Source organism: Tachysurus vachellii, chromosome 18, assembly GCF_030014155.1.
Source record: "Tachysurus vachellii isolate PV-2020 chromosome 18, HZAU_Pvac_v1, whole genome shotgun sequence".
Taxonomy (NCBI): Eukaryota; Metazoa; Chordata; class Actinopteri; order Siluriformes; family Bagridae; genus Tachysurus; species Tachysurus vachellii.
In genome coordinates, this window is record NC_083477.1 from 8,325,679 (window position 1) to 8,350,958 (window position 25,280).

Here is a 25,280-nt window from a genome sequence, read left to right on the forward strand (position 1 = left end):
TATATATATATATATACTCTTGACTCTAAATAGTTAAATATAACAAGTCAATGTTGTATTCAATTTCAATAGGGAAAACACCACAAAGTCATTGGCTTTTTAGTTAATAAGTTGTTAAATGTATATATGTATGTATGAACATATACACACTTGATTTCAACTTTTTATGAATGGCTTAAGCATTTTAAGTGTAATAAAAGCATTATAATTTCATAATTATGAATAATTATTGCCGCAGTAAAGATAATGTCTTAGTTTTTATTCTACGGGTGAGCATTTTGCGACATTTAGACTATAAGGCTTCAGAATTACCTCTAATCTTGTAGATTTTTTAATTTTAGTATTTTAGTAAATAGGATAGAATACAATGTGTTTTCTTTGTGTATTCTTACCATTTGCTTTTGAATGCCTTTGAGACTTCCGTTACATCAGGTCAGGACGTGACTGGTTCCTTACTTTGAAAGACCAAAAGAGTGCAGTTACATTAGGGGTTGTAAACTAATGTGTTTAGGGCATCAATAAACAGGCCGGAAAACGCCATAAAAAGAACAAAAAGAAGTAAACGGAAAGGGAACACGTCAATAGTTTTTGGTGTCATTACGGTGCTGGGTGTCCCCCAAATTAGCCTTTTTTTCTTTTTCTTCCGAGGTTATAACAGAAAAAAAATTAGTCAGAAGCTCGCTTTCTTATAACCTGGTTACCATACACTGTCTATTGATTTAATTGCTCTAATTGTGAATTGACGTAAAATAATTTCTATTCCGCTTGCACTTAAGAATAGTTGGTTGCATCATGATTAAAAAAGTTTAGAATTATATTTAACATAAGATTTAATCTAATATAAATTTGCAAAAATATTACTATTAAGATTAAAATATGAATACTATGTAATCCAATTATTTACGCAAAAAATGAATATAACGTTATCTTGCTGTCTCAGTCGATATCTAATAAATCTTTTATAATACAAGGTTGTTTAGCGCCATACATGTGATTGTGCCTTTTTATGTTTTTTGTTCAGCTATTTTGTCTACTCATATATACTTGTCTCGCAAAATTTAATTACAACATGTAGACAGTAAATATTAATCTTAGAAAATAGTCACTGGCTATTGCACTCAAAGGTAGGTACCAGATTTCTGATAAATACGTTATATTTAAATAAACCTATTGTTGTCTATAATTGTTTTTTGATGTTACAAGTTAAAAACGGCCTTCGCCCACTATCTTCTATTTATCGATAATAAGCACATAAACCACCGATCTTGTTTTGTTAATGTAAATGAAGGCAAAGAACTTCAAATTAATAAGACGATTATAAAAAATATCTAATCAGCGTGAAGCATTGGATGCGAAACAAATATTAGCTTTCCTGCACTATTTCCTAAGCTTTTGTGAAAGAAAAAGATGGCGACGGCATCTGAGGCACTGAGGAGAAATGCAATAAATTCCTTGTTGTTTTATGAAAATTTACAACTTTGTGATAGAACTTTATGAGTGCCTGGATCCTGGGATTGGCCGAGGATGGTCATGTGGATGGGTAACCGTGAACGTGAACTTTTTATGATTTCCCAAGTGGTTATATTGCAGCATTCTTTTGGCCGCTGCGCCTTATGAACCTTCGCCATGTTCTTTAACTGTCCTCTTTCTGTCTATACTTCGGCAAAAATATCGAAGATATACATATAGTTTACGCTAGCTGTTCTGTCTCCGGGTAACAGGACAGGGAGACCAGCCTCTTTTGCGCTCGCTATGCTAATGTGGTCGGTTATGCCTGGGATTACCTCTACGATGAAGAAACTGACTGAGATCTGGACACGCAGTAGTTTCTCATGCATTTTTTTATACGTGGATCCGAATGCCGTTGACTAATGTGACCAAAAAGGATTGAAGCAACGGCGTTATTGTAATTTTTGCACTAATGGTGGATCCGGGAAGGGCAACAGTACTTCCCAAGCGACCAACGGCGAAGGATTCTCCTTACTGTCCTAGCGCGGTCTAACGATTTATCAACAAAGGTAAGGTCTGCTGTCACAAATTATGTTTTTTTGGAGGCAATGGTAAAATCGAATTGCGTTCATCCAGCTTGAGATTACAATAAATATTTTAAATATATGCTATGGTTACCGCATAGCTTGATTGTAAGCATCTTTTCAAAGTTTTTTGTCTTTTTCCGTGAAGCTGCATGGAGCGCATGCTTTTTAAAGCTATTTCAGCCATGCTTTAAGTGACATTCGAGAATTTTCACTAGATGTGTGATGATAATATTAGACATGCTTGAAATTAGTTTGTGGATGCAATAATTGTACTGTGGAAACAGAGGTCAGTGATGCTGTAAGATGTGTTTGATGGACCGGCTTGGTTGCCAATCAGAGCCTAGCTGTACTTTGTGGACCGCTGATTAGGTGGAATGCCTTTAATCAAGTGGCACGACGCAATGCCGCATTTCTTCACACTAAAGGCGCGGACAGAAAATGAATAAATGACTGTAATCTAAATTTACAGAGAAAACGACAGGTAAACACACACACACACACACACACACACACACACACACACACACACACACACACACACACACACACACACACAATCACACAATCACACACGCGCACACCCTCTCGCACACACACACACACACACACACACACACACACACACACACACACACACACACACAAACACACATTATGTGCATTCACAGTCTCTTTTTAATTCTATGTTTTTTCGACCATAAATTTATCCAGACCAAATATTCTGACCTTTCAAAGATTATTTTGGCATCAATTTCTTTAGACCATTCTTATCATATGTCTTGCCACAAAAAATGCTATTCCACCACAGCTGGCCTGCGCCCTTTGTTTTCTGGTAATTTCTGGGTATCCTTCTCAGTTGGCATATCGTATCGAAAGACGGTTTTGTTCGAATTATTATATATACAATGAGTAATCTATGACAATATTTACATTTTCTATTTGTATTATCTTAAATTTGTAATCTGTAAGCGATGTATCAAGAATCATAAAGCCTATATATTATTCAGGTTGCATACAATTATTCGGACTATAGATATTTTAGAAACCACAAGGGCATGTTCTGTTCCGCTTTATAACGAAGCTCATCATGTCTCTAGTTTGACCTAAAGAATATAAAGGGGAGGACATTGTGGTCATCTGTTTGATGTTGAGGTTATGAAGCCATCTACTCAAAGAAATCTGATTTCTGGCTATTTGGTGCCATCTAGTGTTCAACTTTGCGTAATGACATTGTGTCTTCTCACGTCGTCACTCACACGTACTGTATTGGACAGAGTTGTGTGTTGTGTGTGTGTGTGTGTGTGTGTGTGTGTGTGTGTGTGTGGGCTGTGAAAGACAGACAGATAGAGGGAGAGAGAGATGAGAGAGTTTTATGGCAATATGCATTTGCCGCACTACCTTTGTTTGTGTTTGTCTTTGTTTACTAGTGACCTCACATTTTAGCAATGTCGTGATTTTTCTAAACGTCTGTCTTTTTACCTCTATCTCTCTCTTTCTAACACGTCTAATATTTTAGTTTGTTTCATTATATTATAAATGCTTAATGTGAACATTTCTTTGCTTCTTTTCTACGTTCATACTTTAATGCCATGATAGTCTTTGAAATAAAATCAATAAATCAAACTAAACCATAGATAACAGAAAATTCTGGAAGGGGCTGGCTGCTCAGCCCGATGGCAGTGACACGTAAAAGAATGCAGAGGCTGTAAATTCTCGAGGCTGTTGTTGCCGCTCTTTGAAGGTACTACATTCACCACTCAGAAAAGCTAAGCCTCGGGGTTGGATATTCCTTCATATCCACTGTCCGGCCCGAACTAGCCAAACTGACTGATCTGTGCTGACTGATCTCAGGCTCTCTCTCTCTCTCTCTCTCTCTCTCTCTCTCTCTCTCTCTCTCTCTCTCTCTCTCTCTCTCTCTCTCTCTCTCTCTCACTCTCTCTCTCTCTCTCTCTCTCTCTCTCTCTCTCTCTCACACACACACACACACACACACACACACACACACACACAGGCACACACACACACACACACACACACACACACACACACACACACACACACACACACACACACACACACACACACACAGGCACACACACACACACACACACACACACACACACACACACACACACACACACACACACACACAGTTATCGGTTCTGGTTATTTTCCCTATAAGAAAGAGCTTTACTGAGCCCAGCAGCCGAAAACAGAGAGAAAGGACTAGCGGCATGGATTGAGAAGGAGGAGGGGTACATAGAGAGCGCTTGAATCCTGCAACAAAAACAGCGTGGTAGAACTGTACATGCATGATTTGGTGGACTTGGACGGTAAACACTGCCAAACATTTAACCGTTTCCGAAGCCCAGACATTGTTTTATGCACATCAAAAACTGACCACAGCACTTGCTGTATTTGTTTAGACTTTTAATGATTTTATTGAGCCAAACAATAGCATATGTACAATCACAATACACTATTACATACAATAGTAAATACATTCAAACAATTATGCATCATTCCAAATAATTAATTGTTTGAATATATGTTTGGATTCATGTGCAAATAATATTTAAACCAAAATGAAATATATAGTGCTAACCTTATCAGGTGACAATGCAAAGACTAATTTTCTACTACAGACAAACAATTTGGAAGTAGACTATAGTTAAATGTGTCTAAATGATATGATACTAAAAATTATTTGGTTTTTATAAGACACATTTTAAATCTACTTATTTTATGTGGTGTAGAATGTCAATTGCTGGGAAGCACACCGCAGAAATTCGTAATGGGTAACTGGGTAAAGTTTTCTTTTAATTATTTTTAATTTCTTATTTTAATTACAAAACACTTTTCTTTAACCCAATTTCTTTTTACTAATATTCTAACAAAATATACCCAATAAAACTCTACATCATACAAAATGTAGCATAAGATATACACTCACTATATGTTCTCAAATAATTTATGTTATTATGTATGAATTAAACAAATTGATTATTAATGTAAGTAATAAAAGCAAAGTAATTTAAATTACACTACACAGAGATTCGTGCTCCGACATATTCTATAAATTTACTTGAACAAAATTAAATAGATCAAATTGTTTACATTTTTCATTGATTTCATTTAGCATCGACATCAAATATATGACATTTGAAACAACAAAATTATTTTACATCTACATATTTATTGTCCAATTTAATAAGAAACAATAATTCATTCATTAAAAGGATTTATGATTAAAAAGTTATAATAAATGAATTTTAGAAAAGCACAAGGCAGGTAAACTGCTATTTTAGAATACAATAATAATTTACGCTATAAAAATGATCTCAGAAAATTCGACGCAGACCCAGGCATACTCACAATATACCACAAACTCAGGAAAGTTTAGATGAGGTTACAGCAAACTTGACAAAGTCATATATTTGAAGTGATTTTCTTCCTCTGCGGTGATCCTCCACAACTTCTGCTTTGAATTATGTTCTTTTATGAAGAGTTGTTGGCGGATTATTTTGCTCCCCTGTCCGCATTAAATATCTGTCGATAAAACATAAAATTTTAGAAATACTTTAAAATTGACTTTTAAATAGAATCAAAACTATCGCGTTGCCAGTCGTGGTGGTTAGGAATTCATCAATAACAAAATCAACACTAGAAGCTATCACTCATTAATAATAAACAGACTTTGAACAAGCACTGTTTCCTCTTGATTTCTCATGCAAGTGGATACACAATAGATGCTTTCCGCTCACAGAAAACTAAGCAATGCGAAAGGAAGCGCAGCATCCTCACCATACTATAGGGAAACTGAAATGAAAGTAAAACGCACACACAACCCCCAGCCACTTTTAAAAATATCCACTTTTTGGGCCCCAAATGGTTCAGTGGTTGTATAACGACAGGAGTCCAGTCAGTATAACTGTACTCTTGGTTAATGACAAACACACGCACGCTCGGGTGGAAAAGCAGTGTGGTGAACAACAGAAATAATTAGAAAAAAACGGACTTATTTTCTAAAGATTCCAAGCCTTAAGTTTTGTTTTTCAACAGGAAAAACTTTATTTAAATATGAATTGGGGTGCCATTTTTAAAACAGACAGATGCGCCCCAACTAAAATAATAGACAGATATCACAGCACATATAACGTCGAAAAATAGGAAATAGAGCGCATGAAAAACAACACAGTACAACAATCGCAAATTGGGCAACATTTGCACAAGCTATATTCTGGGCTGCAGTAAGTCCATTCAAATATAAATATATAAATCCAAATCCACAGCCTGTTGCAAATATTTCGGATTTCGAGAATATAATGCATATTTATTATATGCTCGCTGATTTTATATAACTTTTTGTGTTATTTTTTTATCATTTGCAAATGATTTTGAAGTAATGGATATTATAATGCCTGAATGTCTATTTTCTATTATTTTTTAAAATAGGCGAGTAACATCGCATCTCTGAAAATACCACGACAAATCAATATAAAATTCTGTTGAAAACATTAAATCGCACAATCACTCAACGTAATGGAGAAAATATAATTTATTGAAAAGCCTCTGCTTGGATTATTTGTTGGCACCTCCTATTTCCTACGCGTACGTCAGTATATACACCTCAGTCAAAACAGAGGTGTGTAATATGTCAACGTATTCAAATTAGTGTTTAAAACCCCGTTATTCGTTTTAAGCAATGTCAATGAAAGAAAAGGAAGAGAGAAAGGATGGGAAAATGCTGTCCCCACTACAACACGTCCGTCCCCCCCCCGTCCCCCGCCGCCCCCCTTAAAAATGAGTGCTAATTTGCAGGCACGGTCGCCTGTGATTGGTCAGTGGCTGGTCAGATGGTATGGTATTCCTCTGTCCCGCACTGGCACATAGCCACCCAGCAAACCCCCCCTCGCCTAAAACCCAATCTCCGATAAACTACTAATAGCTAAACCGCTTGGACTATAAAACACAACAAATCATAAACCAAGGAAAAGAACCGTGCCCTCCCAATGAGTTCCTATTTTGTAAACTCCACTTTCCCAGTGACTCTGCCCGGAGGACAGGAGTCATTCTTGGGACAGATACCCTTATACTCCTCCGGATATACAGACCCTTTACGACACTATCCCGGTGCTGCTTATGGAGCTAGCAGTGTCCCGGAGAAGGCATACCACTCTTCCTTTTACCAGCAGACAAACGGTGCCTACGGCAGGGCGACCACCATCGGTTCCTGCGATTACGCCACAGCAAGCTATTGCAGGGAAAAAGACAACGCCTGTGCCCTCTCTAGCATAGAAGAACATTCTCTTGTTCACAGTCAGGAGCACCGGAAAACAGACTGCACAGATTCGTCTGGGAAAAGTATTTACACCGAGGTCGACGATCAGAAGCCGCCGGTGCCAGTGTACCCATGGATGCAAAGAATGAACTCGTGCAGTGGTACGTACATGTTGCCATGTTTCCTTTTGTTTTTCATTATTTGCCACCGATATTATAGACTACAAAGCAAATGAACGCCTCTCGACCCACTGTGCAAATCCGGAAGCACATACAGTGTAAACACAGTCTCCTCACTCCAGCATATATTCGTGTCTACAGTGTAAGACTGAAATCGTACAGAAGACATGATATATTAATATCATAAAACTGTTACACAATATTATAGTTTGTGTATAATTTTACATTAGCAGCCTGTCTTTAGGTTAAAATGTCTTGCAGTGACAATTTGATGGGCTCGCTGCTTTACCGTAAAATTCAGAAAACTATAAATAGAAATTCCTTTTTATGCAAGCATAACTCCAAATATAGGAAATTAATAAGAAAATTACTGTCACAACAATATACCTGTAGTGGTGAATTACAACTGATTTTAAATGCAAGCATTTGCAAAGAAACGTGGCAAAATCCCTTGACTTGAATCGTGCAGAGTAACTCTTAAAGAGATACAATAGTCTCGTTTTTTATTTGCTGCCCTTTAAAAAAAATAGAATTTTAGTTATTAGTTTTCTTACATGAAGTCAAGAATATCTGCTAATACGCAGTGTTAGAAGTAAAGCAGTGGATAGATTTGGGAACTCTTAACAATTGTCTTGAGGCATAAAATTTGCAAGTCATGTTCCTGTCCTCAAGCTGTGTTTCTAGTTCACATTTGTCATTATAATCATTATAAAATGCACGCTTTTGGCGTTAATGTGCTACGATCACTCCCCCTTCCTCTTTCCATTTCATGGACAGGGACCTTCAGTAACCCTGGTCGGAGGGGTCGTCAGACATACACCCGTTACCAGACCCTGGAGTTGGAGAAAGAATTTCATTTTAACAGGTATCTTACCCGCAGGCGCCGTATTGAGATTGCGCACGCTCTATGCCTGACGGAACGCCAGATCAAGATTTGGTTCCAAAACCGACGGATGAAGTGGAAAAAGGAGAACAAATTAATCAACGCATCACAAACCAATGACGAGGAGCAAGACGAGAAGAGGACAGATTAAAATTATGGAATTGAGCAGCAGACACCTCAATAAATCATTAAAAGGAAAAACTCTCCATGTACATAAATTTGCTTCGGTGAAGTTGTATTGGTAAATTCGTTGTAGCATTCCACTTACACATATGTATTTTTTTTTAATCTCTTATGTTATGTCACTAATTAATGTCTTTTTATGTACAAATTATGACATAGGATTTGTTATTTCATCTAAAACGGATATGTTTAACTCATATATTTTAAATGTTATATTCGTACTCATATTTAAGCTGTTAAAAAATAAAATAAAATCTCATTGTACGAAATTATTATTTTAGTTGGGGTGATTATATGTCTGAGGTGTTTACTGACTGAAAAAGATAGGTCTAAAACTTTCTTTTTTTTAAACCAGCAAGGAGGGTTCAAGTTTATAGTCTTATAGTCTTGTCATATGTGGATTCCAATTATTGTACAATTTGTCAGAAGAAACTACTAAATAAAGCGAGAAAACATTCTCCCTGACCCTGTTTGTTGACAATTGTTTTAGAAGTAAAAACAATTATTTTTGAGCCTCAGAGCATATGAACTATGATTTCTATAAAATGAATCAGTGTGCCACTGTGTTTGTTACGGTGACAAATAATCCTGGCAATATTGGAGAGCACAACAAGGAGGCGCTTATTTCATCGTCAGAAAATACCTGTGTGTCTAGAAAACGTTAAATTGGACGCTAGTTAGGAAGGAAATATTGAAATGTGGTTTGCTTAGGCTTCAACAGCGATAGGGAACAGGTACACTTAAATATCCTGTCAATCCAAAAACCCAGTTTCCCTTTACCACACTGAAAGTTATGCAACCCAAGAGTTCTTTTCAAAAAGAAAACCCTAAACAAAGTGAAAGGAAAGGGTTCGGTGATTTTTAACTGATGGCCGAAGGAGAAAACTGACCTGTCCGAAACGTTCACTCACCCAGAGAGGGTCAAACGTTTAGTAGACTGACCTTCTCGGTAGCCAGAATAATCTTCTACCGCGAGACAATGTAATTTGTAAAGCGCATCAAGTCCAGACCGATTATAGGCAAAAAATAAAATAAGCAACAAAGATATTTCTTACACGTTACATATTTTATTACGTATTACATATATTCTTCTCTTCAAAATATCTGTTTCAAATATCTTCAAATATCTTCAAATATCTTTGACATCTTATTCTAGACCTTATTAAATTATTATTGTTCAAGATTAAAAGCTAAAGCTTCAGTAAAGATAACCAAGAATAGCCTATTTTTACCACAGTTTTCCGGTATTACATGTAGCTTGACAATGGTGAACTGCACATCATGATGCACATACATGAAATAACTTGTGCCTTTGTGTCAACAAACCATATATCAGTTCAGGTCATCTATCACAAACCTACATTCCTAATGGCTTACTGAGAACTTACTCTTCCATTTTCTAAAGAACCTAAAATTCCACCAAAATACCAAATTAGCGAATCAAAATCTATGTACATGCATACCCACGTACATAGAAGTACAATTTATTATTATTATTATTATTATTGTTAATAATAATAATAATAATTAGTATTATTATTATTATAATTATTATTATTATTTATTATAATTAATAATAATAATAATCATCATATTTATTTATGCACATTTTTTGTTTGTTTTTAAGTAATTGCATTAAGATTTAGCAACATTTTAGTACTAATCATTCTTGTGAGTACAAGAGAAGTTTCGTTCTCACTGAAAAGAATAAAAGAATAAAAAATAGGTGCATAGCCCAGAAAAGAGTTCACTGTGTTGTAAATTACATATCCAGTAGGTGACGCTGTCTGCTCACATGCAGCATATCCTTGCAATGGGAGGCACACGAACGCTCGAGGCTACAACTCCCCGTCTCGTCATCATTTGTAACCATAGAGCATGAATTACCTCTTGAAGTCATCAGTGAGAATTTACGACTGGTCAACAAAAGCACGTGATTCCCAAACGCACCCCCACCCCCATATTTGGCCGCATACATAGCAAAGTACAGTGCATTGCTATAATTCATTAATACATCATAAATCGTGAAGCACAGCGTTATAACGACCAAGATCTACAAATCAAGCTCGCTAAAACAACCTAAATGAGCTCTTACTTTGTAAACTCGTTCTCAGGGCGCTACCCAAATGGCCCTGACTATCAGTTACTAAATTATGGAACTAGCAGCAACGCTATGAACGCCTCGTACAGGGACTCAGGCACCATGCATTCGGGCTCTTACGGCTACAACTACAATGGGATGGACCTAACCGTCAACCGTTCAGCCAGCACTGGCCACTTTGGGGCGGTTGGGGACAATTCCCGGGGCTTCCAATCTCCAGCCCCTGAGACGCGATTCCGGCAGCCGTCAAGCTGCTCGCTCGCATCCCCGGAGTCGCTGCCCTGCACTAACAGCGAGAGCCTAGGACCCAAAGGCTCTTCACCCCCTTCAGACCAAAGCTCTTCCGCTGCGAGTAGTAATCTCACCAACAGTACACATTTTACAGAAATCGACGAGGCCAGTGCTTCATCTGAAACCGAAGAAGGCTCCCACAGAGCGGCCAACCAAGCTCCGCGGACGCTGCAGAAGCAAGAGACCACGGCAACCTCCACCAGCTCGGCGACTACCGATGGCCAAGCGCCACAAATATTCCCTTGGATGCGGAAACTACATATTAGCCATGGTACTTGCGTATTATATTTACGCTTATTTACTGTTTGCGTGAGTGAGTGGGTGAGTGAGTGTAGTCTAATTTGTCCTTAGAAGTTTTTTGCATTTTAACAGTGGGGGCGGAATTAATCTTTACTTATTTTCGCGAAAGTGTCATAAATCTTTCAAGTGTGGAGCCTCGCAAGCTGTAGCAGAGAAAGGGAAAGAGGTGGAAGAGAGGACAGCAAGTCATAAATGCTTAGAAGTTGTTGTTTCTTTAAAAAGTTTTGTTTTATGGCGCAAGGGAACGTGATTAATTTGGTGGGGAAAACCAACCAACAAAAAAGTTACAAAACTGGTGGGAAACGTCTGTTGGAAATATAAAGATTACGCTTCCTTAGAAGCCGAATATATTATATATTTTACTAAACGTTGATTTTTGTAAAACATTAAGATCAGTGTTGTTTACGCACATATGTGCACTGTACCATTTGGCGATTGGAGTACTCATTCAGTCATAAATCGTGAGTCCGTCAGAGCATTTGCATGTAAATTTCCAAATTGCAAAACACTTTTGGCGATCTGCTGTTCTAATGCTGTATTGCGCCACACTCGCTAATGTTTTTCTTTCCAATCTTGCCATGCAGATATGACTGGACCAGATGGAAAAAGGGCCCGAACTGCCTATACCCGTTATCAGACGCTAGAGCTGGAAAAAGAGTTCCATTTTAATAGGTATCTCACCCGGAGGAGAAGGATAGAGATAGCCCACGCTCTATGCCTCTCAGAACGGCAAATTAAGATCTGGTTCCAAAACCGGCGGATGAAATGGAAAAAGGACAATAAATTGAAGAGCATGAGTTTGGCTACCGCAGGTAGCGCTTTCCAGCCATAGTGCTAACGCAAATAATGCTGTAAGTGCTGCAATGAAATCGCGAGGGGAGTATAGATGAGGAAAATTTCAATAGACTATTACTGAGTACTGTAAAAGCGGCACCTTTCGGCATGTTTTGGGGGTATTTAAGTCAACTTAAAATTTTACTGTGGTACTGCTAAAATAAAAAAAAAATATCGTGTTCACATGCTGTACGTTGAATAATTTGTTTATTATTTCCGGTGAGAAAATGAACTAAAAAATAAGAAAAAAAAATGCCGCTCGTTGTTCTTGCTATGAATATTGTTTGTCAAGTGCTATGTATAATGCTTTGAGAGATAGCATGTTAACTAAATGTTATAACTTATTTACTACCTGTAACTTGTATGCCATTGAGTTTACAGCGATGCTTCTGCCCAAATATGAAGTGATGCTCTAGTTAGCTAGCTCTAGTAGTGACTGCATTCATTTTAGCAGAAGTAAGGCTTCTGTGTTCCATGGTCATATATGTTTGAAGTCATTGTCTAGATAAACTCATTAGACTTTTGTCATGTGCTCAAATTCTTCAATTATTTTTTAAAAAAATGGAAATTTGTAAATAGTCCTAGAGTCCTGTATCCGTCCTACGTGTGTATAATATTCAAATTATGTAATTGTATATTCCTGGATCATGTTCATGTTCCTAAAATGATGTACATATTGAACACTTTTATTGTGATCATTTGGCTATTTGTAGTAGGCAGAGTGAATGGCAAATGTGTGTGGGAAAAAAAGCCATGTCGAACTGCCTGTACGAATTTTGCCAATTAGCTTTTTGTATTTGTTTGTAGCTTATCTTGGAGTAAAAAATAAAGTTCTCATATTATTCAGACCCATCATATGGAGAGAAACCATTGCATATGTTTCTCATTCACCATTATCTAAGCTGAGTCTCTAACGTTTTCCTTTTACAATATAATTCATGGGAAGCTTTTTTGAATAGTTTCAATTGTAAAAAAACAAACAAACAAACAAAAAAACAAAACAGAACAAAAAACTCGTTAATAAGCTCCAAGCTCAGACAAACAGAATGCTAAATTCCAGTAGAACACAAGACCTATTACAACTTTAAACTGACACTCGCCACACCAAAAAAGCTACCTATTAACATAAAACTTTGAAGTGAAGGAGAAACACAAAGTTTACGTTAAACCAAAGACAAAGTTAAAACCAAATCCTAGCACAGTTATATAGATGTTCTTTCATATCACGTGTGTAATGTCACACTTATCTTTCTGACAGTTAAAATTTATTTTTTATTCGTGATATGCAATCCGCCATTACACAGTAGCCCTGCCTCTCAGTAAACAAGCAGCGAACTTGTAAACTTACCACAGCCAAACCGTTTTGCTACGTCTAAGACGACTTTTGAGAGCCGAGTAGATTGTCCTAAAAGTGACCAGCTGCCTCATATCGCCTGGCCGGCTGCCTTTTGGGATTCAGGTTTTTGCCAATGAGCAAACTATACCAAAAGTGAGTATGACATTTACATGTCAAATGGATGAGCGTTTTATCTTGAAGTTAGATCGTAAAAATCGCACAGGCCACAGACAGATACCCCTTACTGGCTCTCAAAAGTCACGTGGGGTCCATAAAGTTAGTTTTATGGTTTTGGGGAGTTGACAATGTACTATATATTTCACATTCTAGAAAGCAAGTGACGGTTTAACTGCTAGGAATGGATTCTAAAGGGTCAGTAGGAAAATAACGTATGCCACTGCTCTGCCCGTGCATGGTCCATACGCTGTCTCGCCAGTTCTACTCATTTGGAGGCGGATATGAGGCTAGTGGACTGTGGAAACTCCAAGTAAGTCATTTAACCCTAGATTGGTAGATGACTTTAGGAAAGGGAATAACAGATTAGAAAACCGAATGTAATGCTTTCACTCCTTGATACTGAGGAAAAGTGCGTTTTTGGAACTCATATCAATTTAAAAGTAGTAGGAGTAGCCTTTATTGCTTGTATGAAAAGCATTGTATCGTTGTCCAGATAGAATTTAATCTACTGACTAAGCAAAAAATTATACGAATTTTCTAGGTTTCTAAAATAATCGAACTTTTTGGTGTCATGTGGGATCGCCTGTATGTTTTGCAATACCGAAATGAAAAATATTCACACTGACATTTAAAACATTGCCAAACCATGACCATTGCTTATGGTTGTATGACGTGCTCATCGTGCTCACGTGTTATTAGTTATAATGCCACTTTTAGTTATCACAGATCACTACACTAGATTTTATTGTGAATATAGTATAAAAAAATTTGGTATTGATTTTCAACATTTGAAAAAAAAAATGCAATATATGCCCTTCTTTCTTGTTTCGTGCTTTAATTAATTTTAATTAATAATAACTTAAATGGCATGGTTTCATATTCTACAGCACTTCCCAAATAAGGTTCAAAATATAAAGAATGTACATGCACTCTCTCTCTCTCTCTCTCTCTCTCTCTCTCTCTCTCTCTCTCTCAAACACACACACACACACACACACACACACACACACACACACACACACACACAACGCACACACACGACGCGCACACACGCACACACGCACACACGCATACACACACACACACACACACACACACACACACACACGCATACACACAAGCAACATTACAATATACCTCCCCCAATTCTACAAGTAAATCTTTGTTTCTTCCCCGCCCATGCATTTTTTTAAAAAAGGAAATGTGTGAATAAAACACTTGCACTGGCAGCGGACCTTCAAGGGAGGAATATAAATTCTATATATGTTACTATGCATACAGATGGTTTAAAGAACTAAAGAACTAAGTTTACTGGTCTCTATAGGAATATTAATAAATAATAGAACAAGCAAGCAGCAAACAAACAACAAGTACATTTGAAAATGCAGCGTGTTTTTTCATAATTCTGTTAAGTGTATACGATAACTATTCACAAGTTCAGCTTCAATCTTTCGACTCCCATTATTAAACTACATTTAAGGCAATTTTATTCATCATCAAAGACAATACATAGATGTGGTTACGTGCTAAAAGCGGACAAGTAATAAAAAAAGCCTGTGAATTCACAGACGAAATGGAAAATGTTTTCTGTATTGCACTATTGCTTTGTTTAAGATATCCAAAAATATGCACATTTTGTTGATGAAACAAAAAAAGTCCAATATTAAATAAATAAAAAATACTATTCATCGTTTTTTTTAAATATTTGACTATTTTACATATATCAAACAGTGACAGAACCCAATAAAACTACATTTACTATACTTCATCATGTTTTACCTATTCAGGTTTTTAGTACGTTGCACGTGTATGACAAAGAATGTCCAATAAGATCATAAAGAGAAAGCCTAAGTGGAGAGTTTCTCTTTAATTTAATGTCCTTTTAGTTAAAGATATAGAAGACTATATACTATGTAAAGTGCTGTCCTTGCTCATTAAATGTAGCTAATTTAAGCATTATTTTAAATAAATTCATGCAATTAACAATTTTTCTAATACGAAGCTGCGAAAAGCAGGCTTAACTGTTTTCTCATTTGATACAAGTTTATTGTAATTAAACAATAGTCTTTTAGGGAGAACATGTCATATTTAATTTTTGGTTGAGTACAGAAACAACACAAAAATCATTTTTTTCCTTAAAGTACAAATAGAACAGTTTCATCAGTCGGCGTTGTTTGAACGCAGTAATTATGTATTCATAATTCTGAACAAACAAACAAACAAACAACACACACACACAGCTTTAAACATTTCACGAGGTATTTTATATAATTTGCTGGGACATAGGTCCAGTAATATAATTGAATCTTATTCTTGCCGGATCTTGTGCGCTTGTGTTGGTTTTGATGTTGCTGATGGCACCAACCTAAAAAAATTGAACATTTAAATTGCAATTTTACATTCCTAATCTGTTTTGGATATGGACAGAGACAATCAAGAAGCATTTCTCATCCATAATTCATGAGACGGGATCATCCAGAGGTCACCAGACAAGAAGTACTGGTAGGACACAAGCGTAAAACAATGCTAGTCCATCACACGCAATTACACTATGTTTACACTCAAAAAAAGATGAAAAGTTGTCTGGAATTTTTTTTTAATTTATTTTAGTTTTTACTCCTTCAGTGCATCATTTTTATGATAAGGTGTTGAAAAAATTATATTGTGACAAAAAAATCTTAAAAGAGACCCAGCTGTTTCCTACAGTACATGAACGAAAACTCTGCAAAAATTATGAATGAAATAGTCTTAAAACATGTGAAATATATTGCAAAATATTTTTAATACATTTGAAGAAAATAGTGCACATATCTGTTGTATAGATTCTAGGGAATTTATTTAATGCAACGCTCTAAAGTCGCCAGCAGAGCCCGCTTTAGGCCAACTTCACAATAGTGGAAGGCTCCGGCTTCTGCAGTCGACTTAACATCTCGTCCTATATAATTTTTAAACAAAATTCATTTCTATATTTTGTCTCAACTTTGGCGTCTGGGATATTTATTAATAGAAATGAACAATTTCAGTAGAGTGTTCCAGTTTTTTTGTTTGTTTTTTAAATAGAGGCTACATTTTTTAATTTAAGTATTTATGGTTAATGAACCTCTTTGTTGAACAACAGGAAGTACACCAAACAAAATTCATTTATATATACGTGATCCAATTTTTTAAAAAATATTTGTAATTACTCAGAGCAATTGAATCTGAATCCAGTGGTTTTAGAAAGGCGAGAGACCAAGCGGGGTCAAAAAGTTTAGGGGTCAAAAGTTTATGTGGTGTGAGATTCGACTGTGGGTTGCCGACTGCTAGACCAATTGCTAAATGTCAATGGCAAAGTGAGAGAAAGGGAGGAAATGGTGGAAAATAACTGTGGTTCTGTCAAAGGGGCTAAAGCTTTGTTTCATGTGCAAAAATGGGAAAAATTACAATTAGAGTGCCATAGGTGAGAAGGGACAAAACAAAATAAAGAAGCCCAATTTGATGGGAATACTACTACTACTACTACTACTACTACTACTACTATTATTATTATTATTATTATTATTATTATTATTATTATTATTATTATTATTATTATTATTATTATTATTATTATTCTGCTGAATACGACGACGACGTCGACGACGACGACGATGATGAGAAATAAAATTATTTGAGTATGAGTAGGTTTGATTACGATTACAATATGCTAATTTAACTACTTTAACTACTTTGGAACTATATGTCTTACACAGTTGTAGAGGGCCACTTCGTAGACGTTTCTTAACAGTCGTCATTTGCACATATTTAAAGAATTATAAGTGAATAGACTTAAACAAGTGGAGAAACATTACATTATATTATAATATAATATTGTGTATTAATCTGGAATCAAATCAAGATAAAAAATATAATTCCAGCACAGTTACAAATTTGAATGAAAGCATCGATTTCAAACTGAAACACGACACCTTTGAATCAGCCGAATATTTTAATATTTATAGTAGTTTAGCTAAATTATAAAATACAGTAGAGTATTAGAGAGTGCTGTGTTTATGTATACTAAACAACATTTACGGCATTTAGTAAACAACTGAGCTATTTTCATGTATTGACGGACAAAATAAAATCTGCACAAAGAAAATGCCTAATTTATTAAATACATAATGCCGTTATTCATATAAATCTTCGGACAAACTAAACTAGCCAAGGATTACATTTGTAATCGGTTTAGTATTTTGAAAAATACAGTGCATAAATGGTGAATAATTTTATTAGAATAGGCGTCTCATTTAGAGTTCACGCAGAGTTCATCGAATTAATTTCCATTCCACCGTAGCATTTGCCGTTGCCTGGCAGAGATGTAGCGCGCATTGTGATTTTTCTTAGTTTATGCCTTCTTTTAAAACGATTTACGATCTTTTTTGGCATTCTCAGAGCTTTTGCTTTATCTGGGCTGAAATCTTTAATGTTTACAAGGTTAGTCGACCCACTATTTTAAAATATTCTATTTCTAATTACTACATATGGTTTACTTATGTGTTATGAGTAAAATATCTTATTTCGTTACTGCCTAATGCTTTAGGATGTACAATGTTCTTAATATGTGTTTTAATGCACAATCCAGACTGCTTTGTTTTCAGACTGGGACTTTCTTTGGTTTTTAGAAAATGTAAATAAAATGGTTCTGCGGTCGAGCTAATTTGTAAATTTCAAAAGGCGTTCAGAATGAGACCCCCAACACCCACCCAAGTCATTTTTCTTCAAAGTTCTGACCTGAGCACAATTCAGTATGAGCACGCAAACTGTGCATGCATTACTATAGAACTAGCGAGTGGGAGAGACCCAGAGAAGGGGTGAACCGCAGGTCAGCGCGTCTAACAAATATTAAAATGTACTGGGACTTGTGACACGCCTCGCTGTTTAACAAAGACTGCCAAAGTGCGAGATTAATACGAAAACCTGAGAGTCCACAACAAAATGCCTTAAAGCGTCCAATGATATTGTAGTCTAATACTCACGACGGAGCAAGTCGAACATGCATTTTATTTTTAGCACTTCTGGGAGGCAGCAGGCTGCATTGTGCGGGGAAACCCCCCTCTTCTCGCCAAGAAATGTTAAAGAGACACCAGGAAAAGATATAGTTTTGTGTAAGAAATTAATAGATCGTTTTATTTGTCTTTTTTGTGGTTAAGGTATTGTGTTGTTTAGATTTTCTTGATCGGATCGCGGAAATGAGTGGGTGTTGCACGAAGGTATCACGGCGAGGTCACGGGCTAAACCTGTGGCGTTAGAAAAAAAAGGAAAGAAGGGCGGGGGTGGCGGTGGGGCTCGCGGTACGGTCGTGACAGAAAGAAAGGCTTCGGAATAGCGACGGGGTCCCATCCCGTTTGTGTCCGGCATATGAAGAAGGCGTCAGGACTATATTATGGAGAGCGAACTCAGAGAAACGAGAAACGACGCGCAAAGGCAAAAAAGTAAGTAAAGTATTTGGGCAAGCATTTACATATCGCCGTGCTCTCTTCTGCAGGTGTTTTGCCTGAGAGGACCACGTGCTTTAGTCCAGTGTGGTGAGCGTGACCCCCCCCCCCCCTTCATAACGGAGTTATGACTTTGATTTCGAGTTCTGCAAAGTCGCGTGGTTAAGTGTGTGGGTTTATATTGTGAATATTTATACCTTGGCTGAAGTCACTGATCTTGTGTTTCGAACGCCCGTGGGTGTACGCATTAACCCTGTAATGAGGCAGATGGCTCGAGGTCCCAATGCCTTTTAGAGAGAGATGGGGTGAAGGCGAGGTCGGGGACTTCGGGAGGTGAAAGGGTTGAAGTGGACATAAAGGACGAACTTTCTCCTTTTCTTTCTTATATGGGTATCTTAAAGTCAGTAATATAGTATTTTTTTTAAATATGGCCAAAAATTGGTGCTTTCGTACAGCAAAAATATCCTCATTATATTCACACAGATCAAATATTAGTAGCTAATAATAGCCCAGAGGTTGGCATCACCATTTTAAAAGTACAATAAAAATAAACTGAAAATAAAATGATTAGAATCAAATTATAGGAAAAGAACTGTCCAAGAGAAGTAGGCTTTTTTAATGGCCAACCATAAATATCCCAAAAATGCTGTAGATAAACATATATATAGGTACATTTTCTTTTACAAACATACAATTGCAACGAGACAAACTTTCACCATTTGTTTTAATAAATTAACGAATATTTCGATTTTTAAAGATTTTTACTAAATCTTAAGAAATTTCCCAAATAAAATATAGTTCATTTATTTGTCTCTTTTACGGCAACGTTGAATCACACAAGCGCGATAATTTAGAACATAGCGTGTGATGCAACTTTGCTGACAAACAAAGTGTCATAATTGGTGTAATAATTGTAATAAAATATCGCTGAATATCTGTAACACAATTATTGTAAAAAAAAATTAAATGTTATTAAGAACGAAATTTGATTAGGTTAAGTTATACATTTGGTTATATATAGGCGAAATGTATCTAGGCATATATATAATTTATATCTAGCAAATTTCTAAAACTGTCATTTATTCCGCTATGTACTGTACTTCGGCACCGTACCTCCCCCATATATATATATATATATATATATATATATATATATATATATATATATATATATATATATATATATATATATATATGTGTGTGTGTGTGTGTGTGTGTGTATATGTATATTATATATTATATTACATACACAAACCAAAAAATGTGAATATATATATGTGTGTGTGTGTGTGTGTGTGTATATGTATATATATATATATATATAATTCACATTTTTTGGTTTGTGTATGTGAGTGTGTGTGTGTGTGTGTGGGTGGGTGGCGTGGCGTGGCGTGGCGTGGCATATGAATGTTTTGATAAGACAGACATTTACCTTTTCATAGCGAAATATACTGTTTGCTTGGTTTGAAATTATTCACTTTTAATTAACAGTGGATTAACAGTGCTGCTGGCCTACAATTGAAACGCTTTCTTTAAAATTTTCAGTTATGTTACGATTGCTTTTCACAATCATAGTACAGCTAGGTTGTGTTACTATATATATATATATATATATATATATATATATATATATATATATATATATATATATATATATAATATATATATATATATATATATATATATATATATATATATATATATATATATATATATATATATATATAGATATAGAGAGAGAGAGAGAGAGAGAGAGAGAGAGAGAGAGAGAGAGAGAGAAACGAGATTTATATATATATATACGCGCACACATACACTGCTAATTTGCAGTGATGTCCCTGTATTTATTTTTTAGTATGTATAAATCATCAGAGACTTTGAGAGAGAATCAGAGAGTTTTTATTAACTGTATCAGTGGCGTAAAAGACTTGTTTATTTTTTTAGCAATGGGAAAAGAAATTGCCAATCCACTTCTTTAGTACATTAATGTTACAATAAAGGCAGATTCTTTCAGGTGTAATACCTTGACATGGAGGATGAGCTGTCAAGGTGAATAACTCCATTCGATATCTGTCAAGAGGACACCTGTCATCTATATATACCCTGTAGATCCGGATTTGTGTGAACAGACACACAGTCACAAATTCGTATCTAGGGGAGTATGTAGTTGATATACAGACCGCAATGCAACATCAATGGAAAATGCAGATATAATATAGAGCTCAGTTTTTTATAATAAAAAACATGTATATCTACAATTAACATTTTAGCTTTTGTTGTACATAGCTTTAAAGAACAAACTGAAACAACTAACAGTTTTGTAGAGTTAAATACAAGTGATGATCAAGTCAGCATGTTTCTAGGATCGAGGCAACGGCAATGTACAAGCAATTTTAACGGTTAATGGTCAATTATGCTTGGGGCGTAAATCAAAATGCAGAATACACACGCTCCTTGTATGGGGAGTGACTGCAGATTGTGCTTAAATGCAAAAAACCTTAGTTTTGATTTAGGAGGCTTTGTAACCTGAATTAGTTGATGAATTTTCTATCGATCCTAAACAAGCCCAGATTTATCTCTGACACGCAGATCACGCCACCTCCATTCTATCACCATTATTAGCAAGTGCATTTAAGAGGTTCGTCAGAGGGAGCGGTTTGTCCTTTCAGTTGGTTTCGCTTTTCATGAGTATTGCGAGGGTATTCAAGTTCGGAACATCTGAACCACATTTTTGAGAGGAGTATGTACGTTTTCATTAAATTGAGGTACTCAAGACGAAAGAGAGAGGGAGTCGTTTAGTCTCGGCGGTCTGTGCTTAAGTCCAGGGTGGCTTTTTCGGCATGGCAGCTTACGCTAATGCGTGTTTTGTTAATCTAAAACCAAGGCATTAAAATATGAAACGTATTTATACTGTCCCAAACTGTGCGTCGATATTGAACACAATCTAAACTGCTTTTTCTCGCTTCCTAATCCGGGAATTGGAAGGATGCACGCCATTGGCTACTGCTGTCACGTGGATCCTTAACTTTGTTCACTTGACAGAAAGTAGGAGGGTTTTACGAAACAGGAAAACGAGTAAAGGGATAGATATAAATTTTAGTATATTTTGTGTGCAATTCAAAGAAATTAATGGCCATGAGTTCCTATTTGATCAACTCCAACTATGTGGACCCCAAGTTTCCACCGTGCGAGGAGTACTCCCAAAGCGACTACCTACCCAGTCACTCTCCGGACTACTATAGCACCCAAAGGCAAGAGCCATCGTTCCAGCACGAGTCGATCTACCATCAGCGGTCGGGCTGCGGCGATCCACCCTACTCGTCGTGCCAGGGTCCAGGGCAGCCCGCTGTGGTCATGTCTCCTCGGGGTCACGTACTAAACTCTGCTGCTCTCTCGACCCCTCTCCCAGATCCAAGCCGTCATTGCGACTCGGTAACTCCGAGCCCTCCGCCTGCTTGCGGTCAGACCCCCATTAACCAAAGCACTCCTTCGGCCACTTCTCGAAAGGATCCCGTGGTATACCCCTGGATGAAAAAAGTTCACGTAAATATCGGTAAGTGCGACTAAACTTCTTGTGCTTGTGCGTCGCCGTGCGCAAACATTTCACACACTTTAGAACTCTTAATGTCAGGTGTTAAATCTATTGGTCTCCATGTGAAGTAGCCCTTGGTCAAGATTTACGATCGGCTGTTTGCAGGGCAATATAATTACACCCCCCATAAATTTTTATTGCACTTCTTCTCAAAGTACCTTTAAAGTCTGTGCGACCTGCTCGTTCTAATTTCATCCCGGGAAGGTTTTATGACTCCTCTAGTAACCCATAAGTTACGGTTTATGTTTTGGTAATTTGATTTTAAGTGGCTTGATGTAAAACAGCATATTTTTTTCTGTCACCTCAATATTGTTCGGGAAAAACTTCATGACAGATAAGATACTGACATTTATTAAGACACCAATGGCAAAATAAACAAACCAGTTTAGGCCTGTACTATTATTCTATAGTAATTTAGTTTTTCCAAACCTTTAATGAAGTGTACTATAATAAGGGCAAATAACCCCTCAGTGTACTTCCAAATATGTTAAGACACTAATGCAGTGTTGTCGTTAAAACAAACTGTTGACGTGGATTCTCATACGTTTTTCAACATGGAAAAATGATATTTAATATGTTGTGGCTACAGCTTACTTCTTTATATTTCTTTTTCTGTGCAAACATTGCTATTGTTTTTGCATTTTACATTTGTAAATATCATAAAGCTCAGAGAGAATTACGCATTCAGTTTGCAAAAGTGTCCAGTGCAAACGTTTTATACTTATGTATGTTATGCATGTAAATTAGTTGCGTGTCTTAAGTAAAATATTGTGTGACTTCTCTTAACGTGTCGCTCTGTTTTCCTGCAGTGAGCCCGAACTATTCGGGGGGAGAACCCAAGCGCTCACGCACAGCTTACACGCGACAGCAAGTTCTTGAGCTGGAGAAAGAGTTCCACTACAACCGCTATCTTACACGAAGGCGCAGGGTGGAAATTGCCCACACCCTTTGCCTCTCCGAACGACAGATTAAGATCTGGTTTCAAAATCGGCGTATGAAGTGGAAGAAAGACCATAAGCTGCCCAACACGAAGATCCGCTCCAGCAGTTCGGGCAACTCGACTTTAAATGGTGGCCCCTTATGCAGTAATCAGAACCGTGCTAGCGGACCTCCACAGACTCTATAGTTTGCTTTTGATAATTTGTAATACGCACATTTTAAGACCTGAATTTTATCAGTGAGGCTCTAGAAATGCTCAACCTCATCGCTTATAAACGATATGGATATTATACGAGGTGGGGTAATGATAGGGTGCACAGTGAAAAATATTTTAAACACAAATGGTGTGAAGAAACGAACTCAAACACTTCCACATTTGTGCTGACTCCCAGTTCAGTTCAATCCTGTGCCCTTGGTTCCTGGTCTCTCGACCCTTCTATAACAACAGAAGGCAGCAGACAGTTTTCAGATTTGGTGAAGATGGATCCCTGCTTCATCTTTAATCATGCCAAACTCAGTCCCATTTGTCATGTTTACTCTGTGGCACAAAGGATGAACCGTAGGCCTGCCCATTACCTCGACGTCTAGAATTGTGCCTAATAAATGAGTCTCCTTGTTTTGTCAAGAGCCATTTTCTAAACCCCCTTTCTTTGCTGGCTTGTAGCCTACAAAAGTAACCGAACATTGCTCTCTTAATATGAAGCTCCGGTTTATCTCTAACGTTACTCTCACATTTAATATTTTGTTTTGCCAGTGTGGCTGATTAAGATTGTGTGAGGTCTAAATGTCCTTATTTGGATATACGATAACCTTTCTGGTCACATCTGTGTGTTTAAATATTTAGCGCATTTCAAATTGAGAACAGGGTAAGGTGTGTAGGAAAATATCTGATTTAGATTTTATTCATATTCAGATGAAAGTAATAACAGTTGAATCAAACCGGGCATATAGATAACCAAAACAATACAATGCAAAACTATTTAAAATGAGCACTGCTAAAAATATTTGAATTACCTCATTTGATATTTTTAACGTTTTTTGTTGTCTAGTTTTATGAAGTGATAAATTTGAAGTCATTTGATCAGAATGCTATTTTCTGCAAAAAAATATTAGCATTTATTTGTACGTTGCAATGTAATTTAAATATTCTTGTCGCCAGGGCTGTGTAGAGAAATGCGTATATTGCATAGATGAATGAAAATACTCTATTTTCGTTTTTCCTATTACCTCGTCTTTAAGTTTCTGTTTTTATTCTACGTCAAATAAACATAAGCACGTATGTCATTTTTCTTTTTCTTTCTTTCTTTCTTTCTTTCTTTCTTTCTTTCTTTCTTTCTTTCTTTCTTCTTTCAAATGTGTCGATATTTTATCGTGTATGAAAATATTTTTGACATTCCAAAGATCAGTCTTCCTGGTGATGATGTATTTTCCTTTCACAGTTCTGTCTCCTCCTTCTTAGGCCTTTCACTGTACACATTTGTTATTTGTAAATAGCTATAGAAATTTAATAAATAAAAGATAATAATCACTGTATTTCTTCTCGTGTCCTGTACTCTTGTGGAGTTTGTGCTAAATGAAATCGGTGATTCTCATTAATCGTAATATAAACTGATAATTCAAAAACATTTTTCATTGAATGTGGGTCAATTACATCCAGTGTCTGTGAAACAATTGATAGTTTTCTGTCCTAAA

At 36.5% G+C, this 25,280-nt stretch overlaps 4 protein-coding genes across 7 annotated transcripts in view; all 4 read left to right on the forward strand.

Moving 5' to 3' along the window:
• The first annotated feature begins 6,824 nt into the window (after window positions 1-6,824).
• Window positions 6,825-9,027, forward strand: LOC132860679 (homeobox protein Hox-B6a). Its single transcript, XM_060891952.1, has 2 exons — window positions 6,825-7,478; window positions 8,274-9,027. Exons 1-2 carry the CDS (start codon window positions 7,049-7,051, stop codon window positions 8,528-8,530), a joined length of 687 nt encoding a protein of 228 aa, XP_060747935.1. The 5' UTR covers window positions 6,825-7,048; the 3' UTR covers window positions 8,531-9,027.
• Window positions 9,028-10,446: 1,419 nt separating this feature from the next.
• On the forward strand, window positions 10,447-12,943 carry LOC132861291 (homeobox protein Hox-B5a). Its single transcript, XM_060892743.1, has 2 exons — window positions 10,447-11,225; window positions 11,839-12,943. The coding sequence occupies exons 1-2, from the start codon at window positions 10,646-10,648 to the stop codon at window positions 12,084-12,086; spliced, it is 828 nt and encodes a 275-aa protein (XP_060748726.1). The 5' UTR covers window positions 10,447-10,645; the 3' UTR covers window positions 12,087-12,943.
• A 527-nt stretch (window positions 12,944-13,470) lies between these two features.
• The window catches only part of hoxb3a (homeobox B3a), a 34,542-nt gene continuing 22,732 nt past the window's right edge, over window positions 13,471-25,280 (forward strand). Inside the window, exon 1 of one of the 4 annotated variants that reach the window (XM_060891940.1) lies at window positions 13,471-13,577. The gene's annotated coding sequence lies outside the window, so the exon portion shown is untranslated. Of the gene's footprint in view, window positions 13,578-13,761; window positions 13,912-18,894; window positions 19,055-25,280 lie in introns of those variants that run through there. The other 3 variants (XM_060891939.1, XM_060891938.1, XM_060891947.1) reach the window with 3 other exon arrangements.
• Window positions 21,079-25,121, forward strand: hoxb4a (homeobox B4a). The gene is made up of 2 exons (XM_060891949.1): window positions 21,079-22,610; window positions 23,459-25,121. Exons 1-2 carry the CDS (start codon window positions 22,187-22,189, stop codon window positions 23,773-23,775), a joined length of 741 nt encoding a protein of 246 aa, XP_060747932.1. The 5' UTR covers window positions 21,079-22,186; the 3' UTR covers window positions 23,776-25,121.